This window comes from Echiichthys vipera (genome assembly GCF_963691815.1).
Source record: "Echiichthys vipera genome assembly, chromosome: 2".
In the NCBI taxonomy this organism is placed as follows: domain Eukaryota; kingdom Metazoa; phylum Chordata; class Actinopteri; order Perciformes; family Trachinidae; genus Echiichthys; species Echiichthys vipera.
Window position 1 is genome coordinate 5974019 of NC_139827.1, and position 26274 is coordinate 6000292.

At 44.6% G+C, this 26274-nt stretch overlaps 2 protein-coding genes across 4 annotated transcripts in view; both read left to right on the forward strand.

Moving 5' to 3' along the window:
• Positions 1-26274, forward strand: part of lpar2b (lysophosphatidic acid receptor 2b) — a 173591-nt gene that overhangs the window by 19389 nt on the left and 127928 nt on the right. For 2 of the 3 annotated variants that reach the window (XM_083930602.1, XM_083930601.1), the window contains exon 5: positions 660-3350. The exons of the other annotated variant lie outside the window; for it this stretch is intronic. In XM_083930602.1, the coding sequence (XP_083786728.1) occupies positions 660-755 (96 nt within the window). In that variant the 3' untranslated portion in view covers positions 756-3350. Of the gene's footprint in view, positions 1-659; positions 3351-26274 lie in introns of those variants that run through there. 3 annotated transcript variants of the gene reach the window in all.
• Positions 8577-26120, forward strand: LOC310953154 (calmodulin-regulated spectrin-associated protein 3-like; the record flags this gene model as incomplete). Its single annotated transcript, XM_083922095.1, has 18 exons — positions 8577-8712; positions 13959-14236; positions 14540-14680; positions 15754-15840; positions 16734-16769; positions 17272-17319; positions 19310-19448; positions 19841-19980; positions 20331-20424; positions 20513-20564; positions 20812-20873; positions 20955-20985; positions 21159-23658; positions 23754-24132; positions 24214-24313; positions 25202-25314; positions 25457-25575; positions 25785-26120. 18 exons carry the CDS (start codon positions 8577-8579, stop codon positions 26118-26120), a joined length of 4791 nt encoding a protein of 1596 aa, XP_083778221.1.

Here is a 26274-nt window from a genome sequence, read left to right on the forward strand (position 1 = left end):
CTTGTGTGTGTGCGTGTACATGCATATACGTGTGTACAGCGACTCACTGAAACATTCTTCTACATATTTTTCTTGTTATAGAAAACTATGCAGTGACATTTCAGGATAATTACAAATCAAGTATAAATTAGGGAAGGGGAGCTATTAAAGGGATAACCGTATACTCAAACTATATTCTCTGTCTGTTGATAGTTATTTTCATATTATAGGCCGGCTACTGGTGATATTTTGACACTTCAGGAACATTTTCATATTGCTTCGGGTTTATTTTTGTACAAGCGTTGATGCAACTAATCTGAATAAATGCATAAACCTGCCTCATCTCATCTGTTTGGTCACGTCTGTCCGCCTGCTTTGTCTTTGTCCTTTAGCGCGGTTGCTTCTTGGCGATAACCTGTGGAATTTACACTTGGATTCATGTGAAACTGTGGAGACGCAGTAACACATGAACCTGTTTTCCTAGTCTTAATCTTTCGGCTCTATTTGACTCTGTTTGCTAGTTTGAACCCGACTAACCCATTTTCCTCTCTTTCTTTTTTCTTGTTACTCCACCTTCTCCCCTTTTTCTTGATTTCCCTTTCCTGATTCCTTTACCTCATATGAACTCTTCACATCTCTCATATCCTCATCTGTGACTCTCTCCACTTCTCTGACTTCAGAACTATAAGTCTCGAGCTGAGCCGACAGAGAGGAGCAACGGGATGCCTCTCATCCACAGCGGCTCGTCAGGCATCCCCGCCTCTTCGGAAACCTGAAATTAACTCAGACAATGATAAACTTTCACCGCCGCTCGAGACAAGCAGACACACACACACACACACACACACACAGACAGACATGATCTACCGCTTCGTGTGTGCACACATAAACAAGCCTTAAGACCTGTGTTTCCTCAGCCAGCGGACTGCGGACTGACCTGTCAGGGTCAAAGACTGTTTATTCTTTTAAGAAAACTGGGTCTAAACCTCTGCTGCCATCAGACAATGGTTTGTGTCTGCTGAGGCGACGCTGAGCACAGGAGATGAACTTCGAACTACAGCTGCACGTCTCTTCTAATTGAAACGCATCAAGTGGCTCCATCAGCAGAGAGAAGAAGGCAAACCCCTGCACCACCGGGCCACTCGAACAACACTGGAGAGCTCATTTCCTGTGGAGACACAAACGAAGGGACAGTAAACAGATGGTGGCAGAAGAAGCGGCGCTGAACAAGCTGGTGGTGCGTGGGAGGAATGACTCAAGTGTGTGCACCGTCGCAAAGCGGAAATATTTACCCTCCAGTGCCATCAAGTTATAAGTAAAAGTTATTGTGTATATATACAGTGCCATCATGTTGGATTCATGTGTCTGTGTGTTTGTTAGGTGCAGCTGGCTGAAACAACTAATGCAACAGTCCTGCAATAAATCCCTCATTCGTTAAGTGTGTAATGTTCATAGGTGTTGATTCAACTCTGCGGTTTCAATTGTTTTGCATGATACAGAGAGGCGTGTGTTCCTCTGCGGTGCTGATGTACAAATATAGCTCATCAGCACAGTAAACTACATCCTGCTCCTGCTCATGCATTTGAATCAACACCTCTGAAACAGTTTAGACATCAGACAACATTATAACCTTCACAAAGAGAGGATTTATTCCAGCACTTTTGTGTTATTGGTTTAAGCTACGTGTGCCTAATGAAACTGAGTGTAAACAGAAGCAGTGAGTGTGAGACGTTATCATTCAAGACGGTTTGCAGCCAAAGGCCCGAAGCTCATACCGACTCTATTTACAAAGGGTTTTATATATATATTTGAATTAATGAGTTTGTTCATGGTTAATAGATAATTCCCCGGTGTTTTATTGAACAGACGCCGGCTATTTTTAACAGAAACATTCGGGTTGCCGGGTTACAGTAAATGTGTGACTTGCTCTGTGCTAGGACGCCTGTTTTAAGTCCTATTCACCACCGTCTTCTCCTCCCAATACGCCTTTGCACCTGAGTTACTCACCTGTCTGCAAGTGTACTTTTGTTTGTTTTGCCCCTTTTTATTATCGCCCCCATCTCTTTGTACAACGTTCTTATAAGTGATGCGAAAGGTTTTAACCCTGTTTTTAAAGCGTAGAAAGTCGAACCCTAAAAACTTTCTCTGCTAAAAAACCATCAGAATCATCTCATGAGTTTTTGATTCTGCTGATGTTTTAGATGTTTATACTTTTTACCCAAATATTCTGCGTGTGTGACACGTTTGATCGTTTTTAAGCTTCACGAAGCGGAAGAGACACGAATCCTCCGACGTGCACGTGAGGATACATTTTAATTTTTGCCTCTTAAATAGACGTGAATGCAGTGACGTGTGATTTAACGGATAAGAGCCTGTATTTGCTGAATGCAGTATCAGTTAAAACCCTTTTTGTAGCTATAGACCGTACGCTTCAAGCTTTCTGCCTCAAGGTTTTATTGTGTATCTCTTTTTTTTGTCAATTTGCTGCCAACGCTGTGGTGTTTGCATCGTGGAAACACAATATTCCTTTTTTTTCTGTAAATTGGTTGTGATATAAAACTTTATTTATGATCACATTGTAATATAATGTACAGTATCTAGTGCACTTAAAGGGATTTGTCATCAGAGGCAGCTCAAAAAAACACAAAAAAACCCATAAAGGGAAATCACGCTTGTCTTTAGGATTAATCTGCAGAAATGTTTTTGAATTTAAAAATGATTTTTCTTTCTTCAAACGTGACAGGACACGAATGAGTGGTCAGATTGAGTCAAACTGATATGAAGATGTGTATAAGAAGGAGCTTTTTCACGTCTGTAACGCTGTGTTTCAGTCTCTTTTCCAGCCCTGATGATCTGCCCTCAGTAACTGACATTAAAACTTTGAACACATGCATCTCTCTGACTCTCCTGTGGCCTCTTCACTGACGGATCCTCTTTCCATCTTCCTGCCAAGCTCTCTCTCTAATGCGCTCCACTCTTGGAGAGTCATGAATCTCAGTGAGTCTCTGTTTAGACACTTCTGCTCCATTTGTCTTTCATCACAGAGGGAGAGAAAACTTCTTCTTTATCTGCTCTCCCGAGTTCCCCAGCCCTCCCGGAGCAGTCGGCTCCCTCCTCACGTTACCCAGAGAGAGTCTTTTCAGAGATAGCGGCTCTTTCTTCTCTGTTGACACTGAGAATTTCTTCCGGGAACGCTTCTTCTCCCTCTTCAGGTTATCCAGGTTCAGTCTGTTCAGTGACAGCTTGCTCTTCTTCTTGCGTTTCTTAGCGGGCAGCGCCCCCCGGAGCTGTCCCCAGGCGTTGTTCAGAGGAGATTTCTTCTTCTTCTTCTTCTGCCAGGTAAACGTCCCTTTGGAGGAGGAGCCACCCATGACCAGTTGACCTGCAGGAGGCAGAAAAACACAATCGTCCTGAACATAAAGATGGTTCTCCAGGTAAGTTTTGGGTTTTCACAGCTGAAGCATTGAAGCAAAGAAATGCGTATCTTATAGGAACTTAATATTTATTTTAATAACTTTATTTATAAAGCATCTTTAAAAAAACAAGTTCACAAAGTGCTTTGACACACAGAGAGAAGACAAATGCGCTTAGAAATCCATAAAACATCAAATATACACACACATACATCAACAAGGTGAGATGAATGATGGGACACGAACGAACAGTAGAAAGGACAAATGAAAAAGAAATAACAGATGAGGTAAAAAGACAACAAAATGGATAAAAAGATGCATGAAAAAACTTCACAATCTTTAATAAACTATTGAATCATTTATGTGGTTTCAGTTTGACTTTTTTAATTTGTAATTAAAGAAAACAACAATTTTAAGTGGGTTTCTTTTTTATATCAGGTTTTAAAAATGTCGTTTTTTCATCCAATATCTCAAAGTTCTTGAGAAAGCAGAACTGGAAATGCATTAAAACCACTTAAATTCAGATTAACGTCTTCCAAAGTCAGTTATTTCAGTTATTGCTATAAGTTCACTGTAATGAGTGTCTTCAATTGCTTATGACACTTCAGTTATTGTGGTCTTTCTTTGCTTACATACAGTACATACATGAGTCTGTTCTAAATGTATATAACCATCAAAACAAAGTATCATGAACTCTGCTGCAGCTGTGAGCTTCAATTTATTTAATGTGGACTTCTGAAAACATTTGTCCACAAAGCTGCAAATCAATTGTGCAAAATTCAAAGTGCATTTGACAGCAGCTACCAGTAGACATTGGCATTATGATAAAACATACTTTATGTTCATGATATCACCTCGTATACAAACAGACGCACTGCAATTTTGTACACAAGAGGTTATTATGGAGAAAGTAAGAAACAAATCAGTCAAACCAACCTTATTTCTGCTCCTCAGTCAGTCAGTCAGCGTGCTCACTGTCCTTTACCTTCATCCTCGTGTACTGGATCTGATGAGCACACCTGACAAAATACACTAACTCTGAGAGAAACATCAACATCTACCACTGGAAACATGTTTTGGTTCCGGGATTTCTTGTTGTTTAAGGGAAAGAAACTGGTTCTGTGACATTCTCAGGGACCGGTGGTTTCTGTTTCTGCAGGGACGCCTTTAAAGTACGCCCTAAAATCTCCATACACCTGCAGCTTCACGTGTGTGTTTACTCTCTTTACTGTGGTCAATTTAATGGGCCTTTTTCTCAGCAGGCAGTTTGGACTTGTAAAACACAGATGGGCCTAATATCAGCAGCTGTGAAATTGAGGCAACGTGCACAAAGGCTCTTCTTATTTATCTATGTAGTGCCTCCTTTCCCCCCTGTCCTCCGTGTGACGTGCAAATCAAATCAGCACGCCATCTTAAAAGTATGACTCAATTTGTAAAATGCATTTTGAGCAGAGGAGGCGCTATGACGAGGATGCACGTGTGTCTCTTTTACACAAGTCTTTACCTATAAACGAGCGCCACACACACATCTGGAATATACAAACCATAGCAGCTGTTCCACCTTTCCAATTGAATTGACTTTACTTTAAAATTACATAGTTTTCTTTGTGTCTTCTCTTCGCATCTAATTCAATTCAATTAAATGTTATTTACAGTGCCAAATCATAACAAAAATGATCCCAAGACACACTACGTATAAAGTAGGTAAAGACCACACTCACTGACGTCCAAGGAGAGAGGCACTAATACATGAGGAGAGGAGGCAAGGGAAGGAACTGAGGATGTACAAATGAAAACTAAAGCTGCTAAATGGAGTTCAGCCATTATTAATGTTGTTTACACCTGTGTTTTCCTATCTGTCTCATACCTGGGCACTGTGCCCACTAGAGAAGTCTAAAAGTGATTTGACATGAACACCAGTGTTGTTTGCATCATCCTGCTGGGGGAAAAAGGGAATATTTTAATAGAAAATCACCTAAAAGTGTGTCTGTCCAAGTGATTTCAGCTAAACTAGAGGGCACTGTTGGTCCGCATCCACAGGACTATTGAGTAGCTCACACAGTAACACACACTGTCACATTGACACGTATTTAGATTCTTTGATTCCACTTTTCTGAACGCCTCTAAACTGTAGACGAGCAAAAGTTTCTTCTTTTTTTTTTGTTGCAGATTTGATGTTGTGATAAATGTACAGTGTAAGCTCTCACCTCAGATCTCGGTGCCCAGCCTTGTCTCCTCAGCGACGAGTGTATGTAGTGTATGTTTGTGTGCGTGGTTGTTTATGTACTTGTGTATCTCTGGGTGTATATTTGTGAGGGTAGGAGGTTTGGGTGAGAGAGAAAAGACAGACAGATGGACAGAGAGAGACAAAGACAGACAGACAGACACTTCCAGAGATGCAAGCAACCCTTAAGTAACAGTAACTATAATAATATCTATAGTAATGTGAGAATGACTTATATGTTGTGGCAGTTAATAAAGTAGAATCATAGAAACAAGCACAGCTAAGGTGATGGAATATGACAATGATAATAATTATGCTGGTAAATATGATCAATGATGATTAGTGGTAATAACAGCTGTGATACAATGAGATATCTTACTGATGATGTTTTTATGGCTACAAATTTTTATAATTTATTAAACTAATGATAGTTTATATGAGTAATAGTGATAATAGCAGCAGGAAGCGTCATGCAGGACCACGACAGCAGGCACCACCACGATCAGCAGAGACCTGAGAGACGACAAAGCGCAAACAACTCCGGGGAAGAAGTTGAATTAGTAACATGCATTGATGAGACATGAATGATACAAACAGAGAGGAGAGAAGCTCAGAGGATCAGGAACAGGATTATCCACCGGCAGACGGGCTACTAAGGCCTAATTATGAGGTTTATCAAGGAGAAAGCTCATAGTTAACTTCTACAACCTCTACTTGAGTTATTTTAAATATATTGACGGTGTCTGCCTCCCGATCAGCACTCGGGAGACAGCAGGTGGAATAAATATTCAACATTTGCATTCAATTCTATTTGGTGACAGAAAAATCCAAAAGCTTAATAAAAGGAGCCGCCATATTTATGGTGTATTGCCTTTATGATAAACAACTATCTGCCTCCTCAAAGCAATTTCAGTCAAAAGCAACTGGACTTGGTTATTTGACTAGGAAGACGTTTCACCTCTCATCCAAGAGGCTTCATCAGTTCATGTATGCATGGTTGGTCTGTTATTATTATGCTCTAATGAGTCTTAACGACTGTCGTTCAGACTCAATGGAGCACTAACGAAGTCGAAACGACTGTCGCTCTAACGACGGTCGTTGGCACTTGGAGCACAAAGGGTTTCAGTGACATCATCGACCTTGTGAGAGGTTAAATACCTGGATCTCCACACCAGATAGTTGGACCAGTCCCAGCCTGGTCCTGGTCCTGGTCCTGGTCCTTGTCCAGTCCCAGCCTGGTCCTGGTCCTTGTCCAGTCCCAGCCTGGTCCTGGTCCTGGTCCAGTCCCAGCCTGGTCCTGGTCCTGGTCCAGTCCCAGCCTGGTCAGATGTGTCCATGAACTGATGAAGCCTCTTGGATGAGAGGTGAAACGTCTTCCTAGACAAATAACCAAGTCCAGTTGCTTTTGACTGAAATTGCTTTGAGGATAACGATGACCTGGACGAATGAGCACATTCACAGGCTTAACTATCTGCCTTGATGGTTATAGAATAGAGTAGAAATACTTTATTGATCCCAAGCTGGGAAATGGCAGCGTAACAGCAGCATTACACACAGACACGTCAAAGCAGTAATGCAAAAATACAGTCAAAACATACCTAAAAAAATAAAATGTATAAATAAGAGGACTAACTATAGTGCAAATGTAAACATACAATAATAAGTGGGCAGATTATGAGAGAAAGGGGCGGCAGTAGCTCAGTCCATAGGTGACTTAGCTGGGAACCAGAGGGTCGCTGGTTAATCTACTGGGCACTGCCGAGGTGCTGTTGAGCAAGGCACCAAACCCCCAACTGCTCGGGGCGCCGATCCACTGGCAGCCCCCTCACTCTGACATCTCTCCATTAATTGCATGTATACAGGTCCTGTCTGTGCATGTGTGTGTATTTCGGACCTGTGTGTGTAACATGAAAAATAATAACAGAGTGAAAAAATTGAATTGATAAAGTAATTTTATTCCTCTTCGAAAACATAAGGTGCTTGCGATTGTGTTGCTCTGAAAAGTTGAACTGTTATTGTCACTGTAAGTTTATAATAAATGATAATAAATTAGGATTTTATTAATGTAATCCTCCTGGTGGACACAGAAATGAACCAGAATGAAGGCTCTGACCTCACAATCAACAGCTTTTCCTTCACTTTGTAATAGAAATAGTTTCTTCGCTGGAGGTGGAGTCGGTGCCTTGCTCATGAGCACCTCCATGTGGAAGAAGGAGGACTTTAATGACATTTATGTTCTCAGCCCAAATATGAAACAAATGTGTTGTCTGAGTCTGTTCCTCACCTGGACATTTGATCCCCCCCCCCCGCTGCTGCTGCTGCTTTCACCCGGGTTTATAAATATTATATAAATATCAAACCTCTCTCTGTGACACCCCCATTGGTCGGGATGTGACGTTTACGGGGGCGTGGGGCTGGGACGATACTGTGAGGCCTTTTATTCATGTTTTTGATTTCCCCATTCATCCATAAAGTATAATAGAATGGCTAACAGCCTGTGAATGTGCTCATGTGTCCAGGTCAGCGCTATCCTCAAAGCAATTTCAGTCAAAAGCAACTGGACTTGGTTATTTGTCTAGAAAGACGTTTCACCTCTCATCCAAGAGGCTTCATCCGTTCATGTACGCATCTGACCAGGCTGGGACTGGACCAGGACCAGGACCAGACTGCGACTGGTCCAGGACCAGGCTGGGACTGATGAACCACCCAAGTCCAGTTGCTTTCGACTGAAATTGCTTTAAGCAATGGTTAACAGTTGTATTTTTTTTTCATTGAACTCGTCATTCTTATGTCTGTGTGTGTGTGTGTGTGTGTGTGTGTGTGTGTCTGCATCACAGGGTCCTCCCCCCTCTCTCCTCCTCCCCCCTCTCTCCTCCTCCTCCTCCATCCCATTTCCCCGGTGCGCTGCTGCTGCTGCTCCCGCTGCCTCCTCCGTGTCCTCCGTGCGGCGCGGCGCGGCCATGGTGGACTCTCCCAGCGCGATGAAGAAGACGTTCTCGGTGCCGGAGATCAAACCGCTGGACCAGTACGACTTCAACCGGGCCAAGATCTGCGCCAGCGTCCGGTGGCTGCTGTCGAAATCGTACGGCTCTGCAGGTAGACCTAAACCCGCCGCCGCTGCTGCTGCTGCTGTTGCTGCTGCTGCTGGGCTCATCCTCGGGGCGCTGCTTGGGTGGGGCGCTTAATTATTCATCCCGCTATAAATGGAGCTCCGAGTTCGACTTGTCGTTTTGTTTCGAGAGGGGGAACCTCCAGCATCCATCTGCCCGGCATCCACCCGCGGCACCGATGCTGATGCTGAGGGTTAACCTGCACCGTCGCGCCCGGGCTGTGCAGCGTTAACACCGCGTATAGTTTGCGTAATGCTGACGGATTTTCAGCCAATTATTGATCTGAATATGAGGCGTGCCAGGAGGATTCTCCCCGGTGGTGCGTCATGTGTGAAGGTGCTGGAGGCTGCCGTCTCTGCGGTGCAACAAAGCCTTTTGTCAGGCACCATCAGGCCCGCGGAGGTTCACCAGTCAGAACCGAACCTGCACCCCAAGCGATACAGTTTATAGCCCTTAGTAAGATAACAAAAGAGATGTTGAAAGAGACAGCCTGTGTTTGGGCCGGCTGTAAATGGGTCAGGCCCGCATAATATTTGTGTCAGTGTTACGCGCGCACGCTGTGCTGTAGCGCGCGGCAGTGAAGGTGACATAGTGGGTCTTATAAGACAATGGAGTGTTTTTGGTGACGCACATGTAGCTGCAAATACAATCATTGGAGAATACGTTGTATTATATATATACTTTTTGAGGGAATATAGAAGTGGAAAAGCGTGTGTGTGTGTGTGTGTGTGTGTGTGTGTGTGTGTGTGTGTGTGTGTGTGTGTGTGTGTGTGTGTGTGTGTGTGTGTGGCATTGTAGTGGTAAATTATGAGGTGTCAAAAATACAATAGCTGCACTAATGTGACACCTGCCCAGTCCAATGAAAGCCACTAACACCAGATAAATACCACCTTTAAGAGGTTTGTAATTTGTTGTTGGATGAAATCATATTGTGGAGTGCTCCTTTAAAGGGCTGCAGCTGATTGTTATTCTTAGGACTGCAACTAAGATTATTTGCTCTATCGATTAACCGACAGATTAGTTGTTTGCTTCAGAGAACGGTGAAAAACGTCGATCAGTGTTTTCCAGAAGCCTCAGATTTCTTGTTTCGCGTCCAAACGCCAAAGATATTCAGTTTACCGTCACAGAGGAGGAAAGAAACCCCCGAAATATTCACGTTTAAGAAGCTGAAAGCAGCGAATTTGGGTGTATTTCTGAAAAAAATGACTCAAAAGCGCTCAGTTGGTTGTCAAAATAGTGGGCGATTCATTTAACGGTTCACAACTAATCTATTAACGGACTAATCGTTGCAGCTCTAGTTATTTTCAGGACTAATTTTAATCTAGAACCAAAAAACACAACCTATATAAATACTTAAATAGTGTCTGACTAACACTCCAAAAGCAAAAAGATATAATACAACAGTATAAATCAGGGTAAACCGTCACATTTGAGATGCTAGAAACAGGAAATATTGTTTAATAATGAATGAATTAAATACTAATATTGTACGTGGGTTCAGGCTCTACTCCAGGTAGGGAATGAGTCCTTACCCCAAGTGAAGGAGTTCAAGTACCTCGGGATCTTGTTCACGAGTGAGGGGACGATGGAGCGTGAGTTTGGCCGGAGAATCGGAGCAGCGGGGGTGGTGTTGCAGTCGCTCTACCGCACCGTTGTGATGAAAAGAGAGCTGAGGAAGGCAAAGCTCTCGATCTACCGGTCGATCTTCGTTCCTACCCTCACCTATGGTCATGAAAGCTTGGTCATGACCGAAAGAACGAGGTCGCGAGTACAAGCGCCCGAAATGTGTTTCCTCAGGAGGGTGGCTGGAGTCTCCCTTAGAGAGAGGGGGAGAAGTTCAGCATCCGTGAGGAACTCGGAGTAGAGCCGCTGCTCCTTAGCGTTGAAAGGAGCCAGTTGAGGTGGTTCAGGATCATCTGGTAAGGATGAACCCTGGGCGCCTCCCTAGGGAGGTGTTCCAGGCACGTCCAGCTGGGAGGAGGCCTCGGGGAAGACCCAGGACTAGGTGGAGAGATTATATCTCCACACTGGCCTGGGAGCGCCTCGGGATCCCCCGGTTAGAGCTGGTTAATGTGGCCCGGGAAAGGGAAGTTTGGGGTCCCCTGCTAAAGCTGCTGCCCCCGCGACCCGACCCCGGATAAGAGGCTGAAGATGAGATGATGATGAGATGGTTCAGACTCTGCTGACTAACAGTGATGTCACACTGGGGCTAATGCTGCAACAGTTGCTCTTTATGTAATAATGCTTGTTTTTGCTAATAGCTTTAGACAGAATTTCATGTTCCATTTGCGTCCGGTCGCTCAGTGAGACAGGAGGAGAGATGAGCTGGAGACCTCTCAGCAGGACGCTTCATTGTCTGGTTGTCGTCTGTCAACTGGAAAATGCCCACTGGGCGCCTTGTACAATTTTAATGGAAGCCCTTAAAAAAATGGCACTAGCACAAACCAACCTACTGATGTCTGCAGTTTACCTGTTTACACTTTCATGATTCATACTGATTTTGTAAACATATTTTGGATTAGCACTTTCACCTTACAGCAAGAGGGTTCCTGGTGTGAATCCCAGCTGGGGCCCTTCTGTGTGGAGTTTGCATGTTCTCCCCGTGTCTGCGTGGGTTTTCTCCGGGTTCTCGGTTTCCTCCCACAGTCCAAAGACGTGCACGTGTTCGGTTCATTGATGACTCTAAAATTGCCCGTAGGTGTGAATGGTTGTCTGTCTCTGTTCGTCTCTATGTGCCCTGTGATAGACTGGCGTCCTGTCCAGGGTGTACCCCGCTTCACGCCCGATGTCAGCTGGGATCGGCTCCAGCCCCCCCCGCGACCCCGACCCCGGGATAAGCGATTGAAGATGAATGAATGAATGAATGAATGAATGTTATCTTAGACTTTTATATGCTCCCTTCCCTGGTGATTTTGACCCGATCATGTACAAAAATCCACACAGTCTTACACTGTTGTGCGTTTTCTGCACAGGCCTGTTTCTGTTTCCCCGCTGATTGAATCAGTATTATGTTAAATGGGTTTAGCTGGTTCCTACTCTGCAGTCCAGTCTCATCGCCTCGGCTGTGATCGGGGACAGAATGGCTGCTTTCCATTTTCCACCATTCCCATGGTGACGGCAGTCCTGCATCCTCTCAGTGCTGCAGAGTGTGAAAGGCAGAGGGTTTAACCCCAAAATGTGTTTGTGTGTGTGTCACACTGCAGTGGAGTGTGTATGCGCTGCAGCTGTTGTTTATGTCGTAACAAAGACAGGTTTCCTATTCAGATTAATTGTGCAGTAATTCCTCTTCTCTTGCGGACGGGAGGAGGGAGTTGCAGTGACATAAAAAAGCCTCACAACAGGATGTTACAGGGGGAAAGAAGAGCAGTTGTAGCCTTCGTTACGCGTCATAGTTCGGTGTGTATGGAGAGATGAAGGGGTAGAAATAAATCGCTGAAGGTTTTGAGGGAATGGGGACTGACTGTGCTCGTGCAGGAAGAGATGTGGACTCCGATATTCCCTTTAAGAAGTCGACTCCAATCTTCAGGATTATCCCGACTCCTTGGACATCCTTCAAGAGTTGGAATATGGGTCAGCCAGGGAAGAGTGTGTTTCTGTGCTCACAGTGTGTACGTGTCTGTGGGATGACCCACTCATGCTGTGTGCTCACCATTGATCTCTTGGCATGCTTCACCCGCACACACACACACACACACACACACGCACACAGGCACACACGCGCACATACACGCGCGCGCACACACACACATACACTTCTCTGGGGGAACCTAGCTGAGCTGTTCATGCAGATGATGACATTATCTTCTCCTGCAGCCGGCTCCCTGCTGTCACTTACTGTCTCCTAATCTTCACAGTGGGAAAACTTCTTCACTTTTGTGCTGCAGCTCTTCCAAAAACTGATCAGAGATAGCAGGGGCTGCGTTTTCCACACGGGACAATGCCTTGACAAAGCGATTCTCTGCGTTAGAGCAGACAAAAGCAGAGGGAGCTGAGTCATTTTTTTCTCATTCTCTTGTATCTGCAAGAAACATCTTAAATCTGCGCAGTAAACACTGGTTCTGTGCTCACATGCAGCTCAGAGAATGTCATTTAGCAGATGAATGAGCACTTCCACTCCCTTGCTAATTATCTCCGCTTGCAGATGGTGATTGCGCAGACTCTTCCGCCTTCCACTGAAATATTAATTCTGAGCTCTTTTGAGCTCACGGGGGCGGTTGGTCCTGGTCCTGGTCCTGCTCCAGTCCCAGCCTGGTCCTGGTCCTGGTCCTGCTCCAGTCCCAGCCTGGTCCTGGTCCTGGTCCTGGTCCTGGTCCAGTCCCAGTCTGGTCAGATGCGTACATGAACTGATGAAGCCTCTTGGATGAGAGGTGAAACGTCTTCCTAGACAAACAACCAAGTCCAGTTGCTTTTGAATTAAATTGCGTTTGGGGATAACATGCTGATGTTTAGCATCTTAGTTCAGCATCTAAGCGTGCTAACATTTAGCACTAAAGACACAACACAGGGAAAACCTTGAGGGTTGGAAAGTCATTTTACAAAGTAGAGCTCGACCGATGTGAGATTTTAGAGGCTGATTTCAAAGGGTAAAACATGTATTGATGACTGATAAAGAGAATATTTGCACTGGAATGAAAATAGACATTTTATGTGTGGATTCTGCACCGCGATGAGAAATGAGAACAAAGAATAAATCAAAGTAAAATCAATAAACTCAATAAAATAAAGTCCAGTTAAATTAAAAAACAAATAGCGATATGAAATAATTTGTAAATCACCCCAAGCATCGTTTTTTTTGCATTATATGTTCTGTAAAAAGATGTTTTCATATAAGCACACATCAGAAAACACATATGCCAATACCCATATATATATATATATATATATATATATATATATATATATATACATATATACTGTATATGTGCTATTAAATGAGACCTTTATGGTGCTGAAGGAAAGGTCAGAGGAGCACAAATGTTGTCTTCATCCTCTGGGCACCTTGCATACATGTTTTGTAGTCTATGGCAATCCAATCCAAACGTCGTCATGGTTTCACTAAAATCCAAACCTGTCACCCTGCTGGTGCTGCTAGAGGACTTTGAATGTCTGACAATTTCCATGGCGGTCCATCTAATAGTTGTTTGATTCAGTCTGGACCAACCGACAGACCAACATTACCGTCCCCACAGCCGTGCTACTAGCGTGGCTAAAATCTCCTCTCTCCTTTTTCAGAAAACGTCCCAGTTGAGCTGCGGGAGCCGCTTTACAAGGACCAGTATGAACAAGAGCACCTCAAGCCGTCCGTCTCTAAGCTGCTTGTCTCCCCGGAGATCTACTGCAGAACCCAGGCCCTGCTGGCACAGGCGCAGGGGGTCTCTCTGCCAGCGTCGCAGGGGTCCCCGGCCGACAACTCCGCCCTGCTGCAGTTCCTCATTAAGAAAGGCTTCTCTCCAAAGGTCCAGGATGCAGACGTCACAGAGGAGGACCTCAGCTTTGTGCCCATTAAGACGGTGAGTGTGTTGGCGTTTGATGCGGACCTGTTTGATTTCCAATGTCCCTTTATTTAGGTGTTAATTTAAAGTTAATAGCACAGTGGAAAATAGTATATACCAAGTAGATAAGTCGACAAAAATAGGCAGTTAAATGAACTCCAAAGCAAAGTTTCTTACGTGAAAAAGTTTCTGTCAGTCGAAGTAAAGAAGGAGCGACAGCAATGTAACAGTAACTGATATTGTGCTCGATTAAACGTGTCAGTGTGTGTTCAGAGACAGTCAGGTCAGATGGCTGAACTGTCCCTCTTGTGATTGGTGCAGAAAGCCCACCTGGCCCTGATTGACTCCCTGATGACGCTGGTTGCTAAAGAGGCGGTGGGCAGGGTGAAGATAGCGGTGGAGGCGGAGCAGATGGGTGTCGGCGCTCCGTGGGAGAACGCTCTGCTCTTCTGGGTCAACAGGGTGAGACCGCAAAACCTTTTTTTAAAACTCTGCCATCTTCATCTTATCTCATCTTCAGCCTCTTATCCGGGGTTGGGCCGCGGGGGCAGCAGCTTTTGCAGGGGACCCCAAACTTCCCTTTCCTGGGCCACATTAACCAGCTCTAACTGGGGGATCCTGAGGCGTTCCCAGGCCAGTGTGGAGATATAATCTCTCCCTAGTCCTGGGTCTTCCCCCGAGGCCTCCTCCCAGCTGGACGTGCCTGGAACACCTCCCTAGGGAGGCGCCCAGGGTTCATCCTTACTAGATGATCCTGAACCACCTCAACTGGCTCCTTTCAACGCGAAGGAGCAGCGGCTCTACTCCGAGTTCCTCACGGATGCTGAACTCCTCCCCCTCTCTCTAAGGGAGACTCCAGCCATCCTCCATGTGCTCTAAGGACAGGTTCACTGTTTTTCAATTAAGACCTAATTTAAAATGCGGTTTAGCATCATTTAATGCAAAATCATCCCCAATCACAGGCAGCTTCAGAGAAACACTCTCCTGCAGCTTTTCACTTGGATTATTTGGGATGAAAAAAACAGGGTGAAACTTTATTCTAGGAAACCAGAGACGTATTTAAATCATTCCAAAAATGGTCATAAACATGCTTTCCTCAGACTTTATCATGTCAAGCTCAATGAAACCTGATAAAACCTGATAAAACCTGTTCTGTGGGCTTTTTAAAAATTGCTTCCATAAAAAACTAATAACAAACGGCTGCAGTAAAGTGACTTTCACAAACATATATTCATTTATGCATGATTGTTAATGATGAAAAACAGAATTTGTACATGAAAAAAACAATGGTGTAAGCACTACCTGGACTAGGACAGTTATTATCATTATAAATTGTTATGTTTTTGATTATTTATAGGATTAACTGGCCTGAGAGTCGTTGTTTGACTCGATTTTGAAGTCAATACGCTTTAGTTTTCATGTGTCATGTCATCTCAGTATAGGCTGCTTATTTTTGGTTGCACATTAACAAAGCCTGTTTCTACAAAAATGTCTGAGTTGAAAAACGGTGAACTTCTCTTTTTAACCTCCTATAGCTGAACCAGAAGCTGAGAGAAACCACAGAAGAAGAAGAGCCCGCCAAGTCACAGACGTGCACAGACCTGCAGAGTGCTCAGGACCCGGTAAACACACACACACACACACTTACACACGTACCACTTTCTCATTCCTGATATAGTTTCCAATACCTGAACTTGACCAATCTGATACCAGTGTGTTTCAAAAATACATACATATTATTAGGGATGTCCGATATTGAGTTAAAAATGTAATATTGGGAATTATCGGTATCAGGTTTTTACAACCTATGTTTTTTCTGTAGGCTTCAGCATTTCCGAGTCTGCGTGAATGCAACATGGGACGTTTACAGGCACGTGCTTGATGACGTATAACAACAACAACACGCTAGACTCGTAGGTTGCTAACCGTGGCTAACAAGCTTGCTCGCCCGGTGCATGAGATGTCCTTGGTTTGGAAGTATTTCCAAGTGTCACCTACTAACAGTAACAGCATATATCGGTATGGGGTGATATCGGTATCGGAAATTAAGGGTTGGACAATATCAGAATATCGGATATCGGCAGAAAAGCCAATATCGAGCATCCCTACATATTATTATTTCTTGACCGGATGTAAACTGCTAACCCTGTATGGATGTGATATGATTGTTGTACAGCCTGGCTCCGGTTTGTGAAACAACAATTACACACAGAGAATTAATGCAATATAACTTTCTTTTATTAATTAAGTCAGTCATAACTGAAAAGAACATAAATGAACTACTTTAAAGCAGATTTTTTTTCCTGGGCTAAATAACATATATCGGATCGATACATGCACTTGTACTCGTCCATACTGACACCAGCATGTTCGTCAGTATCAGACATATTTCCCATAGAGGTGTCTCTCTTACTGCAGCCGTGTCGCTGAAGCATCTAACACCGACCTTGCTCTGCTTCTCTGTTCTCTCCCCCCCCTCCATGTTTTGTCTCTGTCATGCCTTGCTCTCTGGCAGTGTCAATCCAACCGCTGGTACTGGAAGCTAGTCCCCGTAAGTGTACTCTTCTCCTGTCCATCTCTTCCTCTCTGAGTCTGTCCATCTGCTATGGCTGACATTACTGTGTGTGTCTGAAATGTCTCACATATCTGTCCCTGTTACGAAAAGAGCGTTATTGTGTAACTAACCAATTAGAAGTGTCCTGTAACTACATATTATTATTATTATGATTGTTATGACCTGATGATGTTTCTGACACTGGGGTGACTTTGTTACATTCAGTCATCAGTTTCATCTCAAACGGCCCCGATTATCAGAGCCGGGGGGGGGGGGAGGAGGTGTTGGAAAGGAGGGAGGGAGGTGACGTTCCTCCCTCGCAGATTATTAAACCACCTCTGCGCCCCCTTTGTTTGTCCCCTTCCTCTCCTCGCCCTTCCTCCCCCCCCTCGCCGCTCTTCTCTCCCTGAGCAGTGACTTTGTGGTGTGGCGGTCCCCGTGATGACTGGCCCCCTTGTCATTTATGCTTGTTTCCCTCTCTCTGCCATCCCCCATCCAGCATGCTATCGCTTTTTGTTTGAAGGAGTCGGGGAATAAGCCGCCAGTGGTAACGTATAACACCTCGCTCTTCTCTCACCCTCATCCTCCACATCTCCCGTAGCAACGCACTCGACTTGACTTGAGAGACTGGCCACACCTGTCCCACACCTCTCGACCGATGACTGACTGCCTGCACACTAATCCCTATTCCAACCCCGAGGCTGGATGGATCACTTCAAACTCATTAGCTATTAACAGTATTTCTTCATGTTTTACTGCTTTCCTTTTATAGTGTGTTGCTAAGTCATGTTATAGGAGGCACAATGGGACGTTCCTCTGTGATCTTGAACTTTTCACCTCTGTCCTCCTCCAACAAGGCTGTGTAACATCATTCAGCACAATGTTACAGCTGACGCACATGCAGCGTTTGTTTTGTGTTGGATTCTTTTCGGGTGTTATTTTTTTATCTTTTGTGTGTTAAAGGTGTGATACAACATAAGAGATTTTCATTTTGATCAAATTCACTTTTTCCTCATCTGATTATGTGTTTCTACGTGATCAGAATTGGCTGAAAGTGTCGTCAGTGTGTGTTGCTGCTGCATGGACACCGGAGGACAAACGTCCCCATTTTCACTATGATCCCTTTTTTTTTTAACCCATAGTTTTTCCATTTTTCTTTTTGCAATGTCTTCTTTAACCTTTGCACTGTACCTGTGCGTGTGTGCGTGTGTGCGTGTGTGCGTGTGTGCGTGTGTGCGTGTGTGCGTGTGTGTGTGTGTGTGTGTGTGTGTGAGTGTGCGTGTGTGCGTGCATGTGTGCGTACAGCAGGGATGGGAATTACTGAGGTTTTATTGATACCAATGCCATTTTCAATTCTGCTTTCCAGTCCAATTTTTAAATTCACGATCAATTTGTTTTTCAAGTTTTTATCGTCAGCGCAACTGTTTTATTATCTCTCAGTTTGAGCCATAGACTGTATAAAAAATGGACGTAGCATACCCGTCGGGGTCATTCTCTCAACTTGATCCAATCGTACCCACCTACGAGAGTTGCCATCTTGTCAGATTTTGACTCTGCCTCATTTCTTCTCACCAAAAAAGGGCATTGATGTGACATTCGGGGTAGGGAGTTACGTCCATCTGTCTCCGAGGAGAAGTGAGGGCCAGTGGCTATCTGTCTTTAGAGGCTGTGCCCCGAATTATTCATAAACTTTAACCTCCAATTAAATAAAAACCAACCTGGTACAAAATAATTCACACCCCCCTCAGTGTTGTCATGGAGATATGACCTAAACATACAGACTAGAGTGTTTTTTTGTACCAGGCCTTAAACAGGTTTAATGATGCTGTGAAAACGGCCTGTTTAACATGGGGTCAATGAGAAACTGCTCTATTATGAAACCTGCCCCTAGTGGACACTCAGAGAACTGCAGTTTTGGCACTTCCTGATTGGATCAACCAGGAAGTCGATGTGGTGGAGGCTCGGTTTGAACGCAGCGTTGATGAAATGAGAAAATATTTGTGCAGCGTTTGTTTTATTTTACGTTTTTCAAGTTTTTCAAAGAAAAAAATCTGAAAAGCCTGCTCCGCGCTTTGGATCGTATCTTTGACAAGTTTCCAGCAGCAGCTTTCAGATCAATGTTTTGCAATTGTCAGAAAAAACATTAATAAAAATAACTGAAGCTCAGAGACAGAAAATGTTGTTTCCAATTTGTTACCAGTTCTAGATTCCCATCCCTAGTGTACAAATGTTTCCTTATTGACACATCACTGGTCTTGCGCTTTGTTTCTGTGGGTATCCTTTCTCTGCAAGTTTGGCTGCCTTCATGGTTTGATTTGATGGATCTATTTTTTGACATTTCGGCTGGTTGTACATTTCTTTTGTCACTGTTCTAACTGTCTGGAACATAATATAAACTTTTATCCTGTAATTCTGTCTTATGATCCTTACTCTCTTCCCCTCACTTGCCCATTTGCTGTTTCTGTTTCCTACTTGCACAACTCTTCCCCTTCTCTCTCCTCATCCGTCTCCTCCCCCTCCTCTCTTTTCTTCCCTAGATTCGCTATAGGAAGGACAAAGTGCAGTCTAAGATGACTCCTACTTTCCCTCTGGTCTCTGCGGTCAAAGATCTGTCTAATGGCTGCGCTATAGCTGCTGTGTTGCACTACTACTGCCCCAGCTTGCAGCCTCTAGAGGGTACACGCACGTACTCAGATACAAACACGCATGCATACACGTACACATTTGATGATTAAATATTTATTTTGGCTGATGTATGCTGCCAGTCACTAAACAGCTTAAAGTAGGCAGCCATGATTTAAGAAAGGGTTTTCAGTAGGTGTGGCTACTTTTCTTATCACTACATCTGTACAATGATTCTGACTATTAATAGCAGTATACATTATATTTGGGATTTTCTGTTTCATATTTACATTTCGTGCAATTCAGTGACCTTTATTTAAAATAGCACCTGTTATAAATGATCCACAACGAATCAAACCTCCGACATATACAGTATGTACACGCATTACATTACATTACATACTACATATTAATATGTTAATGCATTATTTCTTTGCTCCTTCCAGATGTGTGTCTGAAGGACACCATGTCAGTGGCTGACAGTCTCTACAACTTGCAGCTTATCAAAGATTTCTGTGCGAGCAGTTTACAGAGCTGCTGCCCCCTCGCTGTGGAGGACCTGCTCTACGCTCCACCGGTGTTGCATGTAAGCATTTACTCTGTAGTTATTGCGCTGCAGTTGTGTCTGTAGTGTATACGCATCATTGCAGTTACATTGAGGAGCAAGAGGGTATGGATAGAAAACAAGGTATGCACACAAGTTTTTAAAAGGCAACCCCACACTTAAATTTCTATGGAGGAAAAGAATCACCGCACTGATTTCAAATTCTTACGTTTATTGATGAAGTTACTCTTTAACGTGTTGATGCTTTCACTTTCCATGCATCACTCCTTTGTTCTTTGGGAAGTCACCAAGATGTTTTGCTTATTCTGACCTTTATAATCTCTCCAAATACGAGTTACCTCCATTGTTACCTAATATGCTCTTTTCCTCAGCTGAACATCATGAGCTTCATAGCCGAGCTGCTGGAGTGGTTCGAGGTTAGGAAGCCTGATTTTGTCAAGCCCATGCAACCCATTGACCTCACAGGTCTGTCACTTTACTTTAACAAGAACATTTCTGTAACATTGTTATATCTACCAGTAGTGATCAGCCTCTGGAACTTTCTGTCTTTCAGATATATCAGGATTACTCGACTGTACAAGTCCTGTCAGCGGGAACAGCAACAGGTACAGGCATCCCACTAATACCACTCACATAAAGATGGTCGGAAAAATCATTGTTGATTGTTGTTGATTGTTAAAACTGTGCTTAACTAATCTGAACCTAAACTACTAAAGTAAAATAGAACAAGACTTGGCTCTGGCTTAAAATCAAAGCTGTAACACATGCACACTATTGTGAAATGTTATATTTTTCATCTATAATGATAAGAGTTGTGAATGAACAGCAGTATACTGTATTTGTTTGTTTTAGTTGTTCTCCGTCCTACATCTTCAAACAACCCTTTGTGCCAATCTGCTCCCCGATATCACCAGGTAAAAACAGAAAGAAATGCAAACTTAAATATACTCAAATATACTTCTTGACTTAAAGTTTATTTTAATCCGTCTTTCCAGAAAACAAAAGCTGGACAAAGAAACAAATCAGGTATTTATACTTCACAACATCATGCGGTCTCTATAGTAAATGTTGTGTTGCATTCATATTTTATCTTAATTTTTTAAATCTTCTTACTTTGGCTTCCGTGGTTTCTGCTTTACCATTCTCATTGGCAAAACCCATCCATTTGCCCATCCTTCCATGGTCATCCACCCCTGCAGTCGTCCTCTGTCAGCCGTGACTTTCAGCATCCCATTTGGGCTGGACAGTGATGTTGACATTGTCATGGGAAACCCAATAGATTCTGTCTTTCGCTCTGTCAGCACTGACAGCCTCACCACCGGCATCCCTGCAATGACTTCACCGGTGACATCTGCAGGGATGACTTGTGTCCCGTACAGCCCACCAGAGGACATCAGTCACCTGGTCAGCGCCTCTGCTCCGTCACAGCGCTCTTCCTGGGGCCCGTATGCACACACGATGCAAGTGGGAGAACTTCCGACCATCGAGGAGGCTCTACAAGTGGTTCATACTCCTGGTAGCAAAGATCGGAAAAAGGTAAGGATAGCAGAGAAAGGTGGAAGAGGAAGGCCAGAGCCAAGGTTATGTCCCGAAGGAGCCCCTGCCGGTTTCTTCCTACACTGTCCTGAGGAGGATAATTCCCAGCTCAGTAGCTCTGCTCCCTGCCGCTCTGGGATCCTCTACCAGCCTGTTGGTGGAGAAATGGATGATACTAAAAGACAAGGAAGGGGTGATAAGAGGGGGAGATCAGGCCGGACCTCTGATATATCACGTGATGACGACTCTGTTCTTCGAGATGGAAGCGTTGACTCCTCTGAAGCATCGGATGATACCCCTAGAAAAGCGCCTGGTAATATTCGACCCAGTAATGGTCGCCAGGGAAACAACAGCAACAGCAACAGTCCACGCATGACAAGCTTTGCTGAGCGACGAGACAACAGAAGAAGACATCCTGCTGCTCCTGGGGAGGAGTCAGCCTCTGCTTCGACCCCAACAACCCCAGGAACTCCACATACACCCTCTACTCCAACAGGGGCACCTGGCTGCCAGGACAGCGCAGGTCCCAGAGGCCATGAACCAAGCTCTGAGGCCTGGGCGTTGGGGGCTCGTCTGGAGGAAAAACGAAAAAGCATTGAAGCCCAAAAAAGACGCATTGAAGCAATCTTTGCCAAGCACAGACAGAGGCTTGGCAAAACGGCTTTCCTTCAACTGAAAAGAGAGCAGGGGGAGGGTGGAGGGGAGGGAGTAGAGGAGGATAATCTCACCCTGGAGGAGTGCCTCACTTGCATGGAGGAACAACTTAAACAGGAAGAGGAGAGGGAAGAGAAGGAAGAGAAAGAGAAAGAAAAGGATGGAGTGAAGGAGAAAGATAAGCCATCTATTTCCAATCCTCCTCGGTTAGAGAAGCAGGTCACATTCTCTATTGAAAGTAAGAAAGGGGCAGAGAAGGAAAAAGGAGCCGAAAAAGAGAAAGGAGGTGAAGCTGCCATAGTGGAGTGTAATGAAGTGGTGCAAAAACTGAGTGAAGCTCTGCAGTCACTACAAAAGGACATGCAGAAACTAACAGAACAGCAACAGCAGCTCATGAGCAACCAAAGACCCAGAAATACACCCAAAACCACTCCAAAATCAACACTTAGAAGTACTGCCAAAACTCCTCCTCACACCCCAACAAAGACACCGCCAAGAACCCCAACAAAGACACCACCAAGAACCCCAACAAAGACACCGCCAAGAACCCCAACAACTTCTACGAGGAGTACCAGCAAAGCTTGGGTGATTCCTGGACCCAGTGCCCCTGCTGCCATCTCCCCATCACGACGTTCTCACCTTGTTTCTTCTTCCACCTCCCCAAAGATCATCTCCTCCTCCTGCCCAGCTCCTCGTACAAAGATCCACTCCTCCACTCCCCGCAGCCCAAAGCACCACCCACGTGCCCAATATCAGCCTCACCCACGGCCTTCTGAACTCAAATTTCCCCCGCTCAACCGTACCTTGGCACCAACCCATAATGTGGACACCCTCCCCCATTTGCGGCGTGTGTCCCCCAGCAAGTGTCAGGTTCAGACCTCCTCTTCCTTCCGTATTGGTGGACCACGGACTCCTCAAGAGTCTCCTTGTCTTATCCAGCAGCCACAGCCTGACGAGAACACCTCGGACACAGGCTCTAGTGAGACGGCAACTCAGTTCAGCCTAGAGCTTGAGCAGGAAGACATAGGAGGGCTGCCGGTCTTACCACAATCCAGACAAGATCATCATAGGGCTGCTGGTGGAAGCAGCTCTGGCGCTCCTTCTGAGTGCTCATTTGAGAGCGAGACTTTGTCCCTTTCTGCTGCTTTCAGTGCAATAGGTGAAGGCGGGAGGGGTGGAGGTGCAGACAAGCGCTGCAGCCTGATCGAGGTCTCGCTGTCATCTCTTGGAGGGCCAGAGGGGGGCAGTGATGAACCAACTGATGAAGGACATGAGTTTTCCTCTGATTCTATGAGCGACCACACAGAATCTGCGGTGGAACCCGCTCAAGTACTTGCAGAAGAACCCCTAGACCCCATAGAGCAGCTGGATCTGGCCACAGGAGCTATCAATGTGCCAGAACAACAGACTCAATCTGAAGAAGAACAGACCAAACAGACTGAAACGTTGGAACCAAGTGGAGAGCAGAATGAGCCAGGGACAAGAGGAGGAATTGGATTCTTCTTTCAGGTGAGTGCTCGCAAAACAAAAATGGAAGGGAGTGTTTGCTTGCACATTTCTTTCATGACAGTTTGGTATATGATCCTGTGCTTTTGATGTTGTAGGGGGAGGTTCATAGTGCGGAGGAGATGGCCCAGCGTAGAGCTTTGCTGTTGGAAAAACAGCAGAAGAGAACTGAGGAGCTGAAGAAGAGGAGACAGTGGAATGAGAAAGAAAGAGTGGCATCTCCCTCCAATACACCTCCTGTGGGCATGACTTCACCTTCTCCAACACCTCCTGCTACACCAGCCCGCCGGGGAGACTTCACCCGAGAGGAGTATGCACGGCGGCATCAACTCAGGATCATGGAGGACTTGGACAAAGTGCTTCAACAGAAATCCTCCACTCAAGGACGATCTTCCGCTAAGAAAACTCGATCTCGCCCTCGCAGCATGACCAGGGAGGAAACACGTCTGTCTCTGAGTCCAGCCAAGGGAACAATTGGTAAATCAAAAGTGAGAAGTTAACAATTAAGTGTTTGCAGATGATTTTAGTGTTTAAATGTATTTATTTATGTTTGTCCAGGCTCTAGGTTGACCAAAGTCTACTCTAACTCTTCCCTCAACCTGGCCACCACAGTTGAGCCAGGAAACAAATGTTGTGACCCCTCTAAGAAACCCCACAGGTACTCTGCTGCACAGTTCCTTTGTATGCATCTTAACTCTCATTTCTATAGATTTTAGCCACAGTGTATGGCTTGAGAGATGGCAGTGCTGGTTGATCAGATTCGGTCAGTCTTTTAAGTATTTTTAATCGTTTCATCTGGAGTGAAATATCTCGCTATTGGATGGATTTCTATGAAATTTGGTGCAGAAATTCATGGTCCCCCAAGGATGCATCCAAATAACTTTGCCGATCCCAAGACTTTTCATTAGCACGACAATCTTTCACTTTAGTTCATGGCAGGACACCTCTAAAATATATGACCAACAAACTCTGAAGTTAATGCTAACCTGTTTTTATTTTTATCACATTACATAACATTCAAATTATTATGGCTTTGATTTATATAGCGCCTTTCTCAGAGCTCAAGATGCTTTACAGAGTCCAGGTTTCATTCATTCACACAGACATACATGGTGGTGGTAAACTATGTAGTAGTCACAGCTGCCCTGACTGACCGAAGCGTGGCAGCTTGTCTTGCCCAAGAACACAACGACCATGACACAAGTAGGGCAGGGCGGGGATTAAACCACCGATCCTTCGGACATTGGCCGATTCGCTCTACCAACTGAGCCACAGTCGCCCCAAAATGTTAAATATGATGCATATTATAGGTTTAATAATACTACATGCTTAACGTAAGCATGTTGCCAGTAACTGTAAGCATGTTGACATGCTAACATGCTAACATTAGCTGAACTTTGAGTTTAATAAAGATAATGCTAATATAGCTCCAACATTCGCATGATACCATCCTAGGTGTCCCAGGTAAAACTTAGCTCTACTGCTAATTCTAATGCAAATACGAGGTGATGGCATGTTGGTTCATTGTTTGACATTTCTCCAACAGCCGCCCTGATTCACCTTCAGGACGTGTGACACCAAGTAAACTGTCCAATCAGAACGGAGATAAAGACTGGGATACTAATTCCAATGGCACTTCGCCTGCCCCAGAATACACAGGTGCAGTTTGCCTACTACACAGTATCTCTCGGTTACTGAGTATTCATCAATATGCATTGCCAAAATGTTCAAACTGTGTACAAAGGAACATATAGACACACACATGTAGCATAAAAAAGTGTACCTGTGTTTGTATTTACAGGTCCAAAGCTCTTCAAAGAACCAAGCTTCAAGTCGAACAAGTTCATCATTCACAACGCTCTCTCTCGCTGCTGCCTCGCTGGGAAGGTCAACGAGACGCAAAAAAACAAGATAGTTGAGGTAGATGATTCCTTCACTTTGCAACATCTTCAGTAAGATTCATGACATTGTTAAAATCTTGTTGTGAATTCTGTCAAATGTTACTTACGTACATGGTATCAGTCACTTCCTACTACTGCACGTTTGAAGATCACAGAAGCAGATGAAAACTAAAAACACACAGCCAATATAATTAGTCGCGCTCTTCTTTCTCTTACTTCCGACCTCAGGAGATGGAAAAGTGTCCCGCCAACCACTTCCTCATCCTCTTCCGGGATTCCAGCTGCCAGTTTAGGGGCGTTTACACCATGAACACCGACTCCCAGGAGCTTGTACGCTTGGCTGGCGTGGGTCCACGGACAATTGGCTCCACCCAAGTGGAGTCCATCTACAAATACAGTTCAGACAGAAAGCAGTTTAGTGCCATCCCCTCTAAAACCATGGGCATGAGCGTGGACGCCTTCACCATCCCTGGCCATCTTTGGCATGGAGGAGGCGCAGCGGGAGGAGGAGGAGGGGGAAGCAGGAGAGCAAGTATTACTAAAAAGGCGGTCATTTCCAAGTGAGGACCATAACGCATCACAGTGACGGATCATTACAGCAAACACTGTAATCACACTGTAATTATAACAGTTACTTATATGCACACAAATGAGTCTTCAGCCATGTGTGTGCATACATACACCGTACCTCTCTCGCTCTAGGATTCATTAGAAATAC